The 14,266-nt window shown below is 34.5% G+C and overlaps 1 protein-coding gene across 6 annotated transcripts in view; it reads left to right on the forward strand.

Annotated features, from left to right (window-relative positions):
• MYO6 (myosin VI) overlaps positions 1 to 10,427 on the forward strand; it is a 70,939-nt gene extending 60,512 nt beyond the window's left edge. For 4 of the 6 annotated variants that reach the window (XM_062488591.1, XM_062488592.1, XM_062488594.1 and 1 more), the window contains 5 exons: positions 2,754 to 2,857; positions 4,156 to 4,287; positions 6,389 to 6,415; positions 8,570 to 8,788; positions 10,228 to 10,427. In XM_062488591.1, coding sequence (XP_062344575.1) covers positions 2,754 to 2,857; positions 4,156 to 4,287; positions 6,389 to 6,415; positions 8,570 to 8,788; positions 10,228 to 10,427 — 682 coding nt within the window. The remainder of the gene's footprint in view (positions 1 to 2,753; positions 2,858 to 4,155; positions 4,288 to 6,388; positions 6,416 to 8,569; positions 8,789 to 10,227) is intronic. The other 2 variants (XM_062488593.1, XM_062488596.1) reach the window with 1 other exon arrangement.
• Positions 10,428 to 14,266: the final 3,839 nt, after the last annotated feature.

Below are 14,266 nucleotides of genomic sequence, written 5' to 3' on the forward strand. Positions count from 1 at the left end.
TTTCTACATATTCAGCACGAAGTTAATGAAGTAATTTAATAACAATGTAACTGTTGGTGCATTTAATAAGAAAATATTCTAATTAGACTTCACTTAAAATGAAAGCAGTTTTGAAAAGTGCCATGGTAAGACCATATTAAAAACTTCCTTAAGATATCCAAGCAAGTCCCCTTCTGAGATTTCTTGAATGGAAATGCAAGATTTTATGCACAATGCAGAAGGAAAGATAAATACTGGTTTTGGTCTGAATATACTAGTTGGTAAAATACTAATTCTCCGTACAAAGAAATTGTTGTGATTGTCTTCCATATCAGAAAGTAATTAGAAAGTGTTTTCTGCAACTTGAGGGCAGAAATTACCTTTGACATTGATTTTATGAACCTTACAGAAGCAGAAAAATTGTTTAGAGTTTTTGAAAGTGAATGTGTTGTTTAACAAGTTACTAAGTTATGGATATATAGTCTGAAGATGATCTGTCTCACATGTATTGTGGGTTTTCTGGTGCTACCATGGATGACTGCAATGCAGCTGGTAACTAAATTTTTTTCCTGCAGTGTTATTTTAAGAATGGGAATAAACCACATTGTATGTATTTAAGGTAGCATTTGATTTTTAAATGGCCATGTTATATTGCATGTATTAACATAGTTCCAATGACAGTAACCAATTTTTGATGTTTGAAAAAAATGACAAAACTTTGAGGCAAAATCAGAGGCTCTGTGTTTTGGTTGAATTCATAATGCAATACTTCTCAGTACATGCTTGTTTAACTAAATTTGTCTCACTTTTCATACACTGGAAACTTTTCATGTGTGGCTGATCTTTTGTATTTTTAGTCTGAAAATACTGTTTATGATACATAATTCTCATATGGAGCAGTGAAGATTGAATATCATGAGTGATGCTCCTCTTAATGCCATACTGTTATGATTAAAGCCACGTAGAAAGCAAGCAAGTGTTCTTCAGAGTGCAGAGTAATTCCCTAATAGAAAGACTAAGCCATTCAATTGGATTAGCATTCTTAAAGATTACTAGTTTAACCAGAGAGGGTACAGCCTAGTTCTGTTGTGCTAAATTAGGCAGCAAACTCTCAACGTGGTGGGTACTGTTGCTAAATATGGAAAATCCTTAGGATTTGTCAAATTAGGTTCAAGAAGGTTAGACACCAGACAGTAGAAATCATTTATCAGGAATCCTTAATGTCCTACAAATATGCCAATAATAACAAAATATTAAAGTATATGTTTTGAAGGAGTTTGTCCCGTTATTTGTTTTACACTCATGAGTAGTTCTAAGTTGGAGTTAATTTTTTAAGTTGGACTTCTCACTCTCTAACTGGAAGCTGTGTGTGGACTTGGATTAGTAGTATGAGTAGGCATTAAGCTATAACTGCAGCAGTAAGATTCTGTAGTTTTAATTATACTGAGGAGATGGTTCAGTTGTTATTAAAAAGGTTATGTTTATTCAATGAAATTTAAATTGCATTTTTTATCTCTGCTTTCAAAACTGCTGTATCAGCATAAAGAAAAATTTCAGGTTATAATAATTATTTGTAACCTACTAATTAAAAAAGGAAAACATAAAACTTCACAGTACCACATGAGGCCTTTATGGAAAAATAAATGTTAAAATAATATTCACTAGATTATACCTATTAATAATGTGCCTGTCCCAAAAAGATGTTACTGCACAAACAGACTTTCCAATGAAAGGGCCTGTTTTTTTCTTATTGCACCAAGAAGTTCTTAGCCATGAGCAGAGGCTGGTAAAATCATTCAGGACTGTCTGTTTGTGAATTCCTTAGTGTTTAAAAACTGTGCTGATCATCACTGTGTTTTGAATTTATTTTTATAAAAATAATCCACAGGAAGTTTGCCATTCCTTAGGGTTCTCCTTCTTATCCCATACCGTATTTCTTGGGGAAAAAAATAAATGCAGGCTTATCTTTATATCTTATGTTAGTTTTGTACATGGAAACCTTGTACATTTTCTTAAAGATGATAGAGATTTTAGTGATGACTTCTCACTTGCATTTGCTGTTTACTTACTTGTGTATTACCTGCATGGTGAAGACCTTTTGGCTCTGGAAGACACTGGATTTCAATGAGTCTTTTTTCACTGGTTGGCCTTTTGTTTGAGTGGTCTTTTTTACCTTGGTATTTCTTTATTATATTATCACCCCAACTCCAGAATAAATATTGCTGTTGTTAGATAGCCCATATAGAAATAATTTGGTTTCTTCTCTCAAGTTAGGATTTTTTCAAAGACAGAATATTTTCTCAAGCTTTGGAACAAGGATTTTGTCGTAGACCGATTTTAAACAGCAGGGGAAATGCCTTTTCTTCCTTTTCTTTGTTCTACTTCAGAAACATTTTTCATTGTCTCTTTCTTGAATGGAGCTAAAAATGTCTATAACCAGTCTTTGTTTTCTGCATCTTGGTCGACACTAAGTGAAATGTACATCAGTGTGGGATGAGATACACAGAATATGTCTTTTAATGCATGAACAGTATTAATGACAATTCCTTTTAATCTCTAGGAGGCCAATCAGATAATGATATAGTTTTGTGCATAAAATATATTTTCATTTTTCTCTTAATAATTTTAACATCTCGAAAAAATGTTATTTTGTCTTAGAATTCTGCATGGTAATAAGTCTGATACATTGTTGATCATGGGATCTCGTCCTCTTTTTAAAACAATTCCTGTTTAATGCTTGAAAAATTACATATATATTTTTAAAATAATTGTAGGGGTCCTGCAGTGCAAGCCACAAAAGCTGCTGCTGGTACTAAGAAGCATGATCTCAGTAAGTGGAAATATGCAGAGCTTCGTGATACAATCAACACGTCCTGTGGTAAGTGCTTTTTTTGAGAGAGAGAGAGTTCAAGTTAGAGTTATATGAAAAGTGTTACTTTCTTCCTGTAGCAAAGATAAAAAATTGATATAAATTTGAGTGAGTAAAAAAATTAATTAAAAAAATCTCTTGCCCCCAAGAGAACAGTACGTGAAGCTATTTCCATATTAAGGAAACACAATTTCCATTGTTATGTCCTTTAGGGATTATATATTTATGATATTAAATGGCTTGGGCCAGAAAATACATGTTATAACTTCTTAATTAAGTTCACTCAGTTTGATGTACTTCCACAGAGGGAATAGTAGTTATCATGCTTTACCTAGAATTTGCAAGTTCTAAGAATTTTTTTGCTATCACTTCTTGCTGTTTCCAGATCATAAAGAAAGCAAAAATATCACGTAAAGCACAGTGTAAAAATATCTTCTGCCTTAGATATTCATATTAGTCTTTAATTTTCAAAATGTGTAACTTCTTTTTGGAAACTCACAGTGGGGCATTAATCACTTTGGCCTCAATGCCAAATCTTCAGTGAAGATAGAAACAATAAGAATTATTCCTTTTTTAGTTACTACTGTTTCTTCCAACTTCTTATTGAAAGCAGTTGGTTAATCTGTGATTCGAGATCACTCAGAATGTCTTCCTGGATGTAGAAATTGGGAACTAACTCGTTCTCTTTTACTCTTTTTGCATATGCAACAGTGGAGCAATGTTTTCAGCTGTGTAGATGGTGCAGTAATAAGTGGAGTTCATTCCTTGTGAAGCCATCTTGGATACTCTGAGATGACTAATGAAAAAGCCTTGTCATCATTCAGTCTCTTAGTATAATGAAATTCAGAAAAATTAAAATAGATACATTAAAAAAGAATGCAAATCTAAACAGTCAAATTGCTGCTTTCCTTTTTTTTTTTTTCAGTTGCAGAAATAATGTTCACCAGTGCAATTTAATATTATTATTTGTTTCTTTGCTGCTTGTATTGTGATACTGTCAACAGAAATATTTGTAGTGTTTTACTGCTCCAAGTGTCCCAGTACAGAAGCTACTTTGGGGACTGCCTTTACTCTAAAGCAGAAGAGGATTCATCAGACTCTTGAGGGTCTTTCTGGGCCAAAAGCCACAGGCCCTGTGCTGCAGAGAATGAGGTTTTTTTAAGTTATATTTTGTCACATTAGTGTTACAACTTGATCTCCACTCCTATACCTTATCAATATAGAAAAGCATTTTAATAAATAATTTTTCTGACTTTTCTCACTCATTCCTCCCCCTTCTCCTTTTTTTTTTTTTTTTTTTGGGATAGATATTGAACTCTTGGCTGCTTGCAGAGAAGAGTTCCACCGAAGGCTAAAGGTATATCATGCTTGGAAGTCCAAGAATAAGAAACGCAATGCAGAAACAGAACAGCGTGCTCCCAAATCAGTCACAGACTATGGTGAGGAGAGATAATTTTGTATTTATAATAATTTTGGTGATAATATTCTAAAGAAAACGTTTCTGGAGTATATTTTGGGTTTGCTAGGCTGAAGAAGCTTGGAGTTATTTGGCGTGTTTTATATTGATTTCAGGTAAATATTTTGGAAAGATTGACACCAGAAAATTATTCACAGAATTTAAAACACTTTCAGTAGACCCAGCTAGTTGTACTAAAAAGTTGTCTCTTAAAACCTTTTCTCACATCCAGCTGACATCTGTTAGAAAGAATTCTTGATCTACTGATGCAAGTGCTGGCATTTTTGTTAAATGTGCTACTTTAATATTTCATAATGCATAGCTACGTAGACATAGATGTAGATACTTTTAAAAGGTGCTAATAATTCTTTAGTTTACATCACTGCATGTTACATCCTCTTAAAAAAATCTGAGTGTTGATATTGCAATTTTGGCTCATGGGGTGACAAATTTTGCAGACCCCATTTTCTATTTAGACCCTCATTCTATTGATTTCACAAGCAGGTGTTTGTTAACAAAGCAACATGCTAATCAGAGTAGGTGACTTTCTTTTGCAATCATCAAGAAAGTGTGGGAGTTTAAGACATCCAGACCTGAAAATTCTGTACCTGCTTTCTGGAGTGATATTTACAAACTGGACAATTATTCTTTTCCCAACATCCCATCTCAAAAGTCTGGTGATCATCTGTTATAAAAGGAATCCAAGGAATTTATAGAATTACAGTAAATGCATGGAATAATTTAGTCAGATCATTCCTTTTGTCATTTTTTTCCATTATATTTGATACTTGTTCATGGGAGAGACAAAGGAAAGGGAAGATGGAGGGAAAGTTGTCTTCCCAAAGTCATTTGAGCTAGAGATTAAGGCATTGTACTGGGACATGGGGAATAAGCATCCCAGGGCATGCAGGTGCCCCAGGTAATCTCAGTCCATGTACAAGGGCACCTCCTTCCTCTTGATTAATTTACTTGAGTTTGCATTGCTTGACCATTACTTGAGTTTGAGGTTTTTCAGGGAACTTTAGTATGGATATGTGGCCGGCAAAATCTTGAGCCCTGGAGAAGATATTATCAAAGAATGGGTCCTTGTGTCTGAAAAGTGTTTTTAGGTGCTTAAGAAAGCTTCTGACTGAAATGGCAGGAAAAGGCATTTGAAGCACTTCTGCAAAGTGGTAAATTGCTTTGGATTTGAGCTCACGCATCTTCTCTGGAGCTAAATGGGTAAAATATTCATACATGGTATTGCTGATGGGAGGTATCAAAGGGCTCAAAAAAAGCTGAGAATACTCATGTTCTTATCACTTTCATTCAGACATTTGCTGCATTCTTTTCAGTGTTTATAGTTGTAGTTTTTTGCCTTCGTTGGAATATGGCATCGTATTTCTGAAGAAGGGAACCTTACAGTTCAGAAGAAATTGATAGTGACCTTTAGAGACTCTTAATGTTAATGCCAGTATAATTCTCCATATTGCAAATAATTAATACCATATGGGCATTTCACATATACATGTTGTAGTGATATGAGAAGGTAGTAAGAGCGAATTCTGATTTCTTAGGTGTTTAAGCTAAAAGTCTTTCTGGTGTCAGTGGATGTGTGCTTCAAATGTTTTTTCTTTCCATCTCTTCATTGATTTAATGTAATTTTGCAGTATCCTTTAATGTAATTTTACAAGTATCCTTTAATTAAATTCATACATTCAGTGAAGAAGCTAAGCACTGGTATGTATATTATTATTCATATTGACAGAGCTCTGGAATTTTTTTTCTAGCTGAAATGTCAAAAAAGAGAAGTACTACATTAATTAACTAGAAGATTTGTCAGAGCAATCTGTGCTTAGCATATATATCATTGAGGCTTTGTAACAGGAATTTCAAATTATTAAAGTGATTAATTTTGAGGTTAAATTCTGATGAAAATAGAAGTAGAAAATTAGTAGAAATACTTAGAATCTATGTTTATGTTGTAACTATAATTCTCGTTTGTCTGTTATCAGCATTGGTGAAAAGTGTTGAGGTAATGAAACCATAACTTAAAAAGGATCAGCACTTTCATGTTTTGTTCAACATGTAATATTTGTTCACAGATTTTGCACCATTTATGAGCAACTCAAGTAAGTGAGGAGACAGTTGCTTAAGCTAACTTTGAAGAATAGGAACACTTGAGAGCTCTATACTAACATTGATCCAGTGTTTTGCTACACATGTACATAGAAGTTAATTGTAAGAAAAATACTTTATAATTTGACAGTGTTATTCATCTGATGGTAATTAAAAATTACTCTAGTAATTTACAAATGTACTTGTCTTCATGAAATCCTACCCATTTGAGAAGTCATGTGAAGGAGAGTGAAATAACCTTATTATGTAAATTATTGTATAAATTATGTATAATCTCCTGTTTTTATCCACCTCCCACCCCCCCAAAATAACATTCTTGTTCTAGCTTTTTTTTTTATTGTGTGCACATCGCTTTTTGTTGTAGCAAAACTCTGGACTCAATATAACAACTACTTTCCTAGCACACAAACTAACATTCAGGTGATGGTTTCTTCTGAATAAAGAGCCACAGTTCTGTAGCACCAGGTAGAGACTCCATTGGCTGCATAGCATTCCTGTTCTCTAGATTTGCCCTTGGATTTAGATATGCTTAGGGGTAGAAATGAGCCTTAGCAATTAGCATTGCAGTGCAAAAAGTATTTGTCAATACTAAATCACTGATCTGCTGGGATAAATGTTCGGACAGTTTGTAGAAAATTGAATTAGTTTTTTATAAACTCTGTCTCCCTGTAAGGTATGTGTTTTATCACAGTTGATGTATACATGTAGCCTTCACCTGTTAAAGCCTGTTTCCTTTTTCTTCTGTGTTTACTTTTTGTGCGCACATAAGAAAAAAAAAGGAAATTTAGTATGCCTAATACATGGGGATTTTTTTAAGGTTCTGCTCTTCAGGCTTAGAAAAATTATTTTTTCTTGAATCTAAGCATAAGAAATTTCAAGGTGCAGTTGCTGATCTGTATTAGTCCTGTTCATGACTGTGAAAATATGTTGACAAAAGTAATTGTAATTTTTCATGTTATTAAGTATTAGCTCAGAAATTACCTTTGTTGCTCAATAGACAAGGACAAAAATGAAATTCACTTTTAGTAATTCCTTTTATGCTGAAATGTACAAGCAGTTAATACTGATTTTCTTCTCTAGAGATAGTAAAGGTTCTTAAACAGAGTATCTCTCACAGTGGTGTAAACCACTAAAACAAGATCAGTAACAAACTCTTGCAGGGGCAGTTATTAAAGGAAAGGATTTCACTTTTAAGAGCATTTACTGTTTAAAACTAATTATGATAGTGTATATGTAAGATTAAGAAGGTTGATATTTGATGAGTTAACATAAAGAGTATGTGCTTTTATTTGAAAGCAAGTTTCTCTCCAGCATCTGAAATAGGAGGAACTCAGAAAGTCCAGAAATGCACATGGAAAATATTTGCCAAAAATATATATGAAATTTGAAGTTTCATGTAACTTTCTCCTTTAGAAGTTCAGTCAGCTGATCTTAATGGTCTGAAATAAAGAATTCCTTGAAAAAAGATGGCAGACAGAAATTAGTTCTAATGCCAGATTTTGACATACAGAAATACAGGCAGAAATGCTGGCAGCTTTGTAATAAGCAGTATTTATTGTCAACATTTCTATTAACAAATTAGTATTTTCTAACAGTGTAATACATCCTTTTGTGTTGACTGTCAAACATCGAGTGATGCTTTGTATGTTTGTAACTGAAAATGCTTCTGTGCACTGTGATCTCTTTTTACGGAGAAAAGGACTGAACTGAAGCAATTACTGATAAATGTATTTGGTTGGTAAGAAATTTTGTATGGGAAGTTTTACCTTAAATATTGATTTAAAACAGAATATGTTATTTTACTTACTTTGTTAATATGTTATTTTATTTACTTGATTTTGTTTGAACATGCCATCAGGCAGCATGCAGATACAGCAGTTAACATGAGCCTTTTCTGACCAGTTTTTTAGCTGCTGCAATTAAGAGAATGCACATTATATGGGATGAGAGTACTTTTTAGGTTTGCTGAGACTTCAGATGACCTTGAATTCACAGAGAATCTCTTGGGTTTTGGGGGGTGTGTGTGTGCTTTACTTGTTTTCTTGTTTGTTTTGTTTATTTGTTTTTAATGTGCTGATTAAGAAAGCAAGTAATATGGCTTTCTTATGGTTTTGTTCACTTATCTTTGGGGTTTTTTTGTATGATAGCACAACAGAACCCCACAGCCCAGCTACCTGGCAGACAGCAAGAGATTGAAATAAACAGACAGCAGCGCTATTTCCGCATTCCCTTCATCCGCCCCGCAGACCAGTACAAAGACCCCCAGAACAAGAAGAAGGGTTGGTGGTATGCACACTTTGATGGGCCCTGGATTGCTCGGCAGATGGAGCTTCACCCTGACAAAGCACCCATTCTGCTTGTAGCGGGTTGGTATTGAAAGCAAAATTGCAACTTCAAAAAGGTTTAGAGTTCGTAACAAACTAGAAAAAGAGGGTGAGATTCCAAGTTTCCCAAAGTTGCATCATCTTTTTTTTTTATTTTTTTTTTTATTTTATTTTTATTTTTTTTTTTTTGTCTTCAGCAATTCTTTGGGCAGAATTTGAGGATTCAGGACTGCTGTTGATGGTGGCCAAATGTTTCAGAATATCGTTTGTACATGTAACTGGTCCTATGTTTTACTTGTACATGTACTTCCATTTGGGAAGCCATGGACAGAGTGGGAATCCAAATGTAAAGGGTTTTATTATTGCAAGGCCTCAGATTATTCAATGAACTGGAGACATGAAGATAAAAATCCCAGTTTATCTGGGAAAGATCTAATCATTATTATACTGATTTTTAGTTAGCTATAAAGAATTACAAGCTGTTTGTATCAAAACAATTTGTGTATATGTTATATTGTCTTTCCATAGCATGGGGCTAATAGCAAGCTGATGCTTTTATCCTATTTTTGCTACTTTATGCTACTATGGGAGAATAGCTTTTTAATCTTAAAAAATTAAAATAGATGTTGCAGTGGATAGGTAGAGATTTATCTGGTAGTGAAATGTATCCTCCTTTTCTGGAGGGTAGTGAGCAGGGCAAAAACACTGCAGAAATGCTGCTTATGGTTCTGTGTTTTGAGTTTTTGTATTTAACTTAGAGAGTGAGGAAAAACAATACCCAATTTGTTTCACTTCAGAATTATGCTTTACTAGCAACAAAAGTTTGTTTTCTGCAACTTATTTGAAGTAGAATTCCTTATACCAACTGTTGCTGTTGAGTGCCAAAGCCCATAGCTAAAAGTAGCACTGCTGTTGTGAGTACCTGTTATAAAAATAAGATTATAGTTTAGTTTGTGAGCTGCATATATAATTTCGTTGGATTGCCTATGTTGGTCCCATTTGGTAAATGCTGTTTTGGATGGTAGGCTGACAGATTAGCTACTTGATCCAAAGTCTGAAATTCTTAAGTTGCTTTGCTACATTTAACCGAAAGTAAAGCAGTTCACTGTGAAGTGACCTGAATCTGAAAGTATATGTAATCCAAATGTGGTTGCCATCCTGTAATGGGTTTCAGAAGAATATATCAAGATGATGATCTTTCAGATTCTTTCCTTTATTTCTTTTGACTTGCTGTTTAAGCACAACTTCATCATTTGCAGCATCTGATACTAGTTTATTCTCATTCTGCTTTAGTGTTCTCTGTGTAACCAAAACCAGGAAACTGAAAAATGCCTCTGTCTGAGGACTTCCTCATAAGCTCTGAAATCTACTAGCAAGCCAGATCTACCGAGAGGAAATGTAATTAACAAGGATGTAATCTTTATTGATGGCACCCTTGAACGATGGAAAAAAATGTTTTCTTTTTCCTTTTACTATTTCAGGTAAGGATGATATGGATATGTGTGAGCTTAATCTTGAGGAGACTGGCTTAACCCGAAAGCGAGGTGCTGAAATTTTACCGAGGCAGTTTGAAGAAATTTGGGAGCGCTGTGGAGGCATCCAGTATCTCCAGAATGCAATTGCAAGCCGACAAGCTCGCCCTACCTACGCTACGGCGATGCTGCAGAACCTGTTGAAATAACTGGGCCTTTGGCACAGGAGTGTTCGAGATGAGAACCCTGCCCGTGATACAAAGGGAAGAGTTCCTCTGTGCTACAGAGGGCCTAAACGTTCTGTAATCAGAGTAGAGATGTTTAATATAAAGTGAACAGATTTTATTAATCATGTGGTTTGTTAATTTGTACTTCATGATGTTTAATTTGTGTAGTGAACTTTACTAGGTATGAGGACCCTGAAGAAACTTCAGTCAGTGTAGTTTGCTGCATTTTGTTTATATGCTGCATTTTCTTTAACAGTTTCTGTTTTAACACTTTTAAGCAATCTCTCTGTATGTGGATACATATTGCAAACAACTGCACTGCAACAACCTTTTTATAAGATTCCTTCTTTAAAACACTGAGTAGTTGGCTTCAAGTGGTGGCCTAGTAAAGAGAATATGCTATTTCTAATAACTGGAATTGTGAGGCCTTAGCTTTGACTTCTGTTATGGAGAAGTTGGAGTATACTTTTATATAATCTGAGACATTTTATGTCCTGATTTGCAAACTGGTTAGTGTCTGTATTTAATGATTTTTGCTTTCCCAGAACCTGATAGGAAATTCCCCTGAAGGGGGGAAATCCCCCCTTGAGATCTATAAACTCCTGTTTAAACTCCTTAAACCTCTGTCTTGGTTTAAAAGAAACGGTTTTCTGTACATTCCAAGAAAAGCATTCATATACATCAAAATAGTGTAATGTTGGAGGTCCTCAAAGAATGTACTGCTCTTTAGGGCTTATACCACTTCTCTTGTAGATTCTTTTTTTTCTCTCTAGTAAAAATCTGCTTTAGACTTTATTTTTTCTGACCACATTTTATTAGCAATTCTTGGACAGTGTGTTTAGCCAGGTAGTGTAATTTCAATATATTACACTAAATTGTCCAAGCCTTGTATCTGAAGTTATATAAGATTAAGGATAGCCTTAAGGGAAATATGTTCAGCTTTTTGCTGGCAGTATAACTTAACTGAATATTGAGGCCTGAGCCTCAGAAATCCTCTTTAACTGTAATAAGATACACAAGGCCTATACCTTTTACTAGACTGTGTAAAAAATTGGTCCAATAACATAATGCATCTTAATGCTGTGTGCTGATGCAATAGCTACAATTTTTAGTGTACTGGAATATCATAGTGATTTGGATGCTGAGCTGTATATTAATCTCTGTCAAGTTTCATAGCTTGTAGTATTTCCCTTATTAAGCAGTTTGTTTGGGGAGGTTTTTTGGGTGGGAATCATTAATTATACAGTTTTAAGACACATCTCTTTCACTTATGTGGAGATTGCTTTACCTTGCTGGCCATTATTTCAACAAATTAAACATGCTCATCTGTTATCTCTCTGATAGAAATTTAAAATATAAGTAGCTTGATGTCCAATTACATAGCCTAATTTAAAAATGAATTCTTGCCCTTTTTAATTGACAGTTTACTTACAGTACAAAATAATTTCCTCACTCCTTACTCAGCATAAAACCTCTTGGAAACTTTAGTTTTTAAATGCATAAATGTACTTAGTTTTCAAGAGGGGTGGTTCTGTAGCACAGCTCCTTGCTGACCTTAGATTGTGGTTGCGTGCCACAGTCTGTTGTTATACATGCACTCCTTATGGGAATAATGTGGAGATATTCAAGTGGTATTTAACTCTCTACACACCCACTGCATCAGGGAATCTCATTTTCAGCTGCAAATCCACTCTACTTCCTGGCCATTGCAGATGAGAAAATTGTTTTCATTTTACCCAAATTCTTCACTGAAGCAGTAGTTTTTGGCTGGAAGATGAAAGGAGAAGAGCATCAGACTGCTGGGTGGAAAGTAGTGTACAAACCTGTACAGTGTTGCATGAGTTTAAAGGTGCAGCTTATGAAATTTAGATTACTTTAATGTGTTACTGCATTGGAACCCAAATGTGACAACTTCCAGTCCCTGGACACTTAGCACTGCAAGAAGCTGTGCTTGCTCATGCGATCCAAGAAAGAAAAATCACTGACCTGACCTGTGTTTGTTTCTGTCTAGGTTTAGCTGCTTGACTTGACAAATTCCATCTCAGTGTGTATATATATATATATATATATATATATATATATATATATATATATATATATATATATCTTTAAAAATCCATGGATTTTGTGAGACTGAACCATAGTAAGCAGAGATCCTCAAATGCTTACGTGTGTGTAGGTATACACACATATATGTACTTAAATATTTTAGTATGTATGTGTGTAAACATACCTGTAGGGAACTTTAAATAAAACTAACTGAATTTTTCTACTCTGATCCTTTAGTTATGTCAGGATTTCCTTGACTGGCATTGGAAAGAAAATTTATTCTTCAGAATGGAGTGTATGGAAATTTTTCTTTACTAAAGGACTAATAAATCTGAGCTATCAGGAAAATAAAATGGACTTGGAAATAATGGAAGAGGATCTGGTGGCTGGACATCTCAAATGAGATGTTTCCACCTCTCAGCATTGCTCCATGAGTATGCCTGAGGGAAGCAGAAGATGCATTCCAGAAACCAGGGTATTCTAGCTTGCACAGTAGCAGGCTGCTTTTTTTTCCCCCTCTTTTTTTTTCGCTCTGCACCAAAAGCAGCTTCTGCTCTTAGTTTTACTTAACTTTTTGTGAAACAACTTAATATTCAGTTAGTTTCAGATTAGTTTATTATTTTTTTACATGTCTGACAATATTTAACTGCTTACCAGTTGTTTCCATGGTCCCTTGTACTGTGTCAGGTAATTACAGTTGGTTGATTTGGAGAGGAAATATAAAAGGAGGGGAGAGGGTTGATCTTTAGGACTGTAGGATGATCTGATGCCCTTCTGGTCTACAATTACAGAGACAATTATAATCAGGTTTTTAAAACTTGGTTCTCTGTGTGCTTTATTTAAAAACAAAATCTTTCTGCCTGTCAGTGAAGCTGTCCCCATTATAGTTGAGATCTGCCTAAAATGCTCCACAAAACAAAGGAGAGGAAGAGAATCACCACACTAAACTACATTCCTGACTAGGTGACACAGGAATATCCGTTTTCTTGAGAATGCTACTTTGAAGATCCTAACGTCATTCAATACTTGTCTTTTATCCAGTGTTAAGATTGTGTTTTTCTTTACCTAGTTGAATCCTCTGGGTTTTCTCAAAAATCTTTAAGTATTTAAATGACTTCCTAATACTGTACTGAAAATTAAAAATAAAAAATAAACACATTCCATGTTGAAATCTTACTTGTATCTCCTTACTGTTTTGTCTTTGAAGAGTTGAAGCATAAGGGTTAATTAAGTTATGACAAACATAAAAATATTCCTTTGCTGGTACCTTCTGCTGCTTTCCCATGAGATATTTTTGGTGCTTAAACCTACTTTTTAAAGCTTTACTCTAGTAAAGATTTTGTCTTTACTTTCTAAGGTAAGTGTTCCTCCAGAATAACATTCTGCTATTAGAAAATTCTGATTTTGTTATCTTAAATCTCATACTTAATTTCTCAGTAGTTACTTAAACAAGTAACCTTTTACTTCTATTACTTTTTTTAACATATATTGCTGTCACTTCCAATATATCTATCATTTGCTATGCTGACTACTCTGCATCCTTTTAATTTTAGATTGTGTCAGTCAGTGACCAGTGACACCAACTCTGCTGGTTTGAATGTGTGTGCTGTGGAGGAAGCTTTATGTTTGGGTTGGAGATGTGGTATTGCTTTCATAGGGTTTTGTTTGTTTGTGTGCCCTTAGAATCTTAGGGAACTTCCTCATCCTAAGGGCCAAATCAGAGTGGATTTTTTTTAGTTTAAAAAGATTCAAGTAATTCATACTTTATCTAG

This window comes from Cinclus cinclus, chromosome 3 (assembly GCF_963662255.1).
Source record: "Cinclus cinclus chromosome 3, bCinCin1.1, whole genome shotgun sequence".
NCBI classification, from domain to species: Eukaryota; Metazoa; Chordata; class Aves; order Passeriformes; family Cinclidae; genus Cinclus; species Cinclus cinclus.